The sequence below is a fragment of the Phaethon aethereus genome, assembly GCF_964289735.1.
Source record: "Phaethon aethereus genome assembly, chromosome: 33".
Lineage (NCBI taxonomy): Eukaryota > Metazoa > Chordata > Aves > Phaethontiformes > Phaethontidae > Phaethon > Phaethon aethereus.
The window spans coordinates 355828-361705 of NC_138609.1; the positions used below are offsets into that span (position 1 = coordinate 355828).

At 56.7% G+C, this 5878-nt stretch overlaps 1 protein-coding gene across 1 annotated transcript; it reads left to right on the top strand.

The window, feature by feature from the left end:
- Positions 1-422: 422 nt before the first annotated feature.
- On the top strand, positions 423-2051 carry ZBTB9 (zinc finger and BTB domain containing 9; the record flags this gene model as incomplete). The annotated part of the gene is made up of 1 exon (XM_082012239.1): positions 423-2051. One exon carries the CDS (start codon positions 423-425, stop codon positions 2049-2051), a length of 1629 nt encoding a protein of 542 aa, XP_081868365.1.
- Positions 2052-5878: the final 3827 nt, after the last annotated feature.

Below are 5878 nucleotides of genomic sequence, written 5' to 3' on the forward strand. Positions count from 1 at the left end.
GGTGACAGGGCACCCTTATGGGGCCCTGAAGCACCCCATGGGTCAGTAGAACAATTCATGGGGCAACAGAGCATCCCGTGGGGCAACAGGGTGCCCGAGGGGTCAACAGGACACCCCATTGGGCTACAGGGCACCCCACAGGGCCTTAAAGCACCCCATGGGTCAGTAGAACATTCACTTGGGCAACAGGGTGTCTGAGGGGGCAACAAGGCACCCCATGAGGCGGTAGAACAGTTCGTGGGGCAACAGGGTGGCCAAGGGGTCAACAGGGCACCCCATGGGTCAGCAGAACATTCAGTTGGGCAACAGGGTGTCTGAGTGGGCAACAGGGCACCCCAGATGGCAACAGAGTACCCAAGGGGGCAACCAGGTGCCCCCACCTCATGTGACAGACCTGTCCCCGCAGGCTCGTCGCGAGGAGGATGGCGGCGGAAGGCGGCCGGGTGCAGATCTCCTTCCCCCAGCACGCGGCGGCGCTGCTGGACTCCCTCAACCGCCTGCGGCTGGAGGGGAAGTTCTGCGACGTGGCCGTCCATGTGGGCGGTCGGATTTTCCCGGCCCACAAGAGCGTCCTGGCCGCCGCGTCCCCCTTCTTCCACGACAAGCTGCTGCTGCAGGATGGGGGGCGCCTGCTGCTGCCCCCCGCCATCGACCCCGACGCCTTCGAGGGGCTCCTGCACCTCATCTACTCGGGGCGCTTGACATTGCTGTTGGAGGCCCTGCCTGGTCATCTTTTGGTAGCCAGCGGTCTCCAGATGTGGCACGTGGTAGATCAGTGCTCGGAGATCCTGAGGGAGTTGGAAGGTGGGGCATGTCGGTGGGCTGGGCGGGGCAGTGAGGTGACATCATCATCATCGTCAAGTGGCCGCAGCAGTGAGGCTTCATCATCATGGACCACCCGTGGTGATGGGTCTTCATGTACCACCCATGGTGGAGATGGAGCATCATCGTGGACCACCCGCGGTGGAGACGGGTCGTCATGTCCCACCCGCAGTGTTGACGGAGTGTCATCGTGGCCCATCCGTGGTGGCGACGGGTCATCATTGTCCTCATGGACCACGCGTGGTGGCGATGGCTCATCATGTCCCACCCGCAGTGGAGATGGAACATCCTTGTGGTCCACCCGTGGTGGTGATGGATCTTCGTCATCATCGTGGCCCATACGTGGTGGTGACGGCTTTTCGTGGGCCACTCACAGCGGCGATGCGGCGCCACCGTCTTTCACCAAGGAGGGGGATGAGGATGTCCTCAAAATCCACGTGGCTGCTGACGTGGCGCCAGTGGCAACGTCATCCCTGAGCTCCCTCCTGAAGGATGCCGGTGAGGAGGTCCTCAAGATCTGCGTGGAGCAGGAAGAGGAGGAAGAAGAGGAGGAGGAAGAGGGTGGCCAGCGCCGCCGCCACCACCCCACCGATGCCCTCCAGATCGTGCTGGAGGATGAGGAAGAGGAAGACGGGGTGCCTGGAGACACCCGTGAGCCCCCCAAGATCTTCTACATCAAGCAGGAGGCAGGTGACGCCACCGCCATTGAGGGCCTCCTGCCAGCGGCAGAGTGGGCGGGCAGCTTCGCACCAGCAGAGGTGAGCTATGTTATTCCGGCGGGCAGCGGTGGAGGGATGATGGTGACAAAGGGCGGCACAATGGTGACAACTGGCGGGTCGTCCATCTTCCAGCAACCATCTTGGAAACCGGTGGACCTTCACGGGAACGAGATCCTGGGCCGAGGTCAAGCCCTTCACGCTCCGGTGAAGCTGGGAGCAGCTCCTGATGGTAAACGCTTCGGTTGCTTGTGCGGTAAACGGTTTGCCGTCAAACCCAAGCGGGATCGGCACATCATGCTGACCTTCAGCCTGCGTCCCTTCGCTTGCGCCGCTTGTCACAAGCGTTTCAAGTTGAAGCATCACTTGACGGAGCACATGAAGACCCACGACGGGGCCGGGCGGGCCTGCGAGCGCTGCGGCCGACGCTTCCGCCTGCGGAGCGGTTTGGCTAAACATAGGCCGCTCTGTCAGGGGCCTCGTTGGGGAGGGGGGTGTTGGGCCTGTGAGTGAGGAGGGGGAGGGAGGAAAGGGGCAGAGGGGGGGCGGGTGGGGAATGGTTTAGGGCTCTGGGCCCAGCTCAGGGCTCTTTCCCATTTCAGGGCTCTGGCCCAGTTTAGGCTCTGGCCCAGTTCTGGCTCTGATCCCAGCTCAGCTCCTGGCCCAGCTCAGGTCTCAGCCCAGTTGACAGCTCCGTTCCCATTTAGGGATCTGGCCTAGTTCAGGTCACAACCTAGTTCAGGTCCTGGCCCAGCTCAGGAGCCAGCTCAGCTCCCGGCCCAGCTCAGACTCTGGCCCGGCTCAGGGCTCTAGGCCCAGCTCAGACTCTGGCCCAGCTCAGGGCTTTCACCCAGTTTCATTCAGACTTTGGGCCAGTTGAGGCTCTTTCCCAGTTTGAGGCCAGCTGCCAGTTCAGGCCCTGTACTGGTTTGGGGCCTGCTCCCAATCAAAGGCACCGCCAATTTGGGTCCCAGTCCCTGCCTGCCTTTCACTTCCGCTTCCGGTGCAGCGCTGGCCAATCAGCGCACGAACACGACAGCCAATGGCAGTGTGAGGGGCGGGACAGGCATTGCCGTGGGGATCGTATTGTAGCCCATAGGTCGCGTGGCAATGGGTTACCATAGCAACGGGAGCGGGCATCCCCGGGTCCTGCCGCCCGCCCGCAGCCACCCCCTGGGGACAGCCCTGTGTCTCTCCAGGACCCTCCTGTCCCCCTTGGGGACACCCCCCCCCCAATACTGCGGGGACACTCTTGTCCCCAAGTGCTAGCCCCGACAGGACATGGTGCCACTGGTGATGTCACCCCATGAGCTTTAATGGGCTGAAATGGTGCAAAAAAGGGGCAAAGCTGTAAAAAAAGAAATAAAATAAAAGCATTGGGTCATTGGGATGGGGAGAACCTGTAAGTGACTGGGCCAAACTGGGATGGCACTGCCCCCCGGGAGGTGACATGGGGTCCCACCAGTGTGGGACTGGGCCAAACTGGGATGGCACTGTCACCTGTGGGGTGACACAGGGGGACACGGGGTCCCACCAGCGCCAGACTGGGCCATACTGGCATGGTGCTGTCACCTGTGGGGTGACACATGTGGATGTGGGGGGGTCCCACCAGTGCCAGACTGGGATGGTGCTGTCACCAATGAGGTGACACAGAGGAACGTGGGGTTCCACCAGTGCCAACTGGGATGGCGCTGTCCCTTGGGAGGTGACATGGGGTCCTACCAGTCCTGGACTGGGCCAAACTGGGATGGCACTGTCACCTATGGGGTGACACATAGGGACATGAGGTCCCACCATTGACAAACTGGGATGGCACTGTCACCTATGCAGTGACATAGGGGTCTCACCAGTGCCAAATTGGGCCAAACTGGGATGGCAGTGTCATCTATGGGGTGACGCACGGAGACGTGAGGTCCCACCACTGCCAAACTGGTCCCCATTCCCGGATACACCCTACTATGACCTACATGAAAGGTAGGTACGCATGGGTGGGTGGACACCTCGGTTCCTGCTGCCCCACCGGTGGGTTCCGGGTACGTTGGGTCTTGGTGTCCACGTTACGAGGGAGGTCACCAGCCAGCACGTGATGGACTAATTGGCTTTCCTTGATTATCCATCAAGATTTCTGTCAGGGAACGCCACATTTCCCCATGGAAGGGTTTGGATTTGTCCATCACATGAAGGTTCTCGTCTTCTTAGATGTTCTCCACATATTCTCCGGTGGTAACACCTCACCGGGTGTTAACAAAGCCCCTGGGAACATTCTAAGTGGATACTTTCCATAGGATGAAGGTTCAAGGACAGCTTTCTACTTGTTCATTCCTAGGGCGGGAGAAAGAAGACCAAGGTCTTGAGTCATCTCGCTCCCACCATCTCCCAGATTCCCCTCCCTCAAAAGCATGTTTTCCCACCTGGCATTTCCTGAGGAATGGGTTTTGCTTCCTCACCCTGCATGCCTGGAGGTGGTCAAAGCATCCTGCTGGTGTTGGGTCAGCACATGGACCTCTCCATAGTGGACTACCCTGCCGTGAGTTCAACACTTGTATGGTCTCCCCTAATCAACATCATCGTTTCGCCATTCGAGTTGCTTAATCAACCCCTTCCAGATTCCTCAGAGCTCGGTAGGGTTTCCAAGTCTGCAGAACTCCATGCTCAAGCCACCGTTCCTCTCCTTTTTTCTTTTTAAAAGGTGACCCATGGCATCGGGTGCAGACCAACCCGTTGGTTTAATCCTGCCGTGGTGCCTCCTGGGGAAAACATTACCCAAACTCGTTGCTCTTTCACCTCCGGTCGTCATAAATTTCCATCCTTCAGAGGGTGATGTCACAGAGGAGACATTGACTCAACTTATCAAACATCCCAAAGGACTTTCCCTTCTTTAAGTGGTTGACTTTTGGTAACTCCTCCTACCATTACTAAATCCACAGGTGGATCGCTGGTGGGTTGCTTAGAGCTTGGCCAACATGGTCTTGCTGCATGATGACACAAGTCCGTGGCTCCCCACCATTCATGGAGCCATTCAACCCCCCAATACTCAAGGTCACAGAAAATTCTGCCACGTTTCTGCTGGTGGCCGCCCGTATCGGTCCATCTGGCCACCAGAGGGGTATTTTTCCACCATGCGGTTCCATGCCCTACAGCAATAGGGCCGGAGATGGTGATCTAGTCTCTCTGTTCCCAAAATTTTCTTCTCTGTACATCTCCATTCCTTATCTGCCAGTTGCATTTTGCCCAATTTCCTTGCCACAGCATAACACCCGCCCATACGTATACGGTCCAGATGTATACGGTCCATACACCATTTCTAAGAGCTAATACCATGTCCTAGAGCTCTGCTGGTTGAGCAGAACCTTCTACTTGCTCTGTTACCACAAGTCCAGCAGCTACAGAACCAGCAGCAGATGTTCCTTGCCATCCACCCAGTGTTTTATTGAGTTTTACTGACATTTTATTGAGTTTCATTGACGTTGTATTGAGTTTTATTGACATTTTATTGAGTTTTTTATTGACTCCCATCAGTCAGATGCCATTTGGTTGGTGGGGATTGAGTTCAGGAGCATCCTGGGTAGGAGAACATGGAGGATTCAGTGGACATTGCTCTGTGCTCCACAGCTTCAGCATCTTTATTTTCTTTGGTCAAGCCACCTGTGACGGATATATGGTCCCACCTCTCTACAGTGGTCTTAGGTGCTACATCTAAAGGCGGTGGTTTACCACTGAGAAGAGGTTTAAGAAGAGGTATTGGCATGTGGAACGTTAAACTTTTTCCCCAAATTGAGGGTTCAGTTCCTCCCAGCCCTTTGTAAGCTGCTAGTCGGACCTCTTCAAAGGTTGAGGAACTGTGTTGAACACTCTGCCATGAGTTGGAGCGGGAGGTCCTTGTTGACATTGTCCAGCCAATATCCCATCTCTCCCGCCCGGATATGCAGCAAGAGGGGCCACGTAGGGTGGATGTGTCCCAATGACTGGACACAGATTCATATTGTCCCTCAGAAGCTCCAGGGCCCCTTTGCGTGCTCCACCACGGGGTCCATGCCCAGACTGCATTTTTCTTGAGTAAGTTACAGATTATACTAAATCCTGGAATATATGGCCTCCAAAATCCTGGAGGAGATCCGTCACAGCACGGAACTCCTTTACTCTCCGGGCTGCGTAACTCTTGGATTTCTTGTAGGACCTCACCAGGAGTCGTTTTCCTCCCACTTCTCCATCTGACTCCCCAAAATGTCACTTGCCGGCTAGCTCCTTCTTTCCTTCCTTCCTCTACCTCCATCAACTCTTGGTGTGTTACCATCAGCCTGTTGCACAGTTTCTGCTGAGCGTCCACCTACTAAAACATC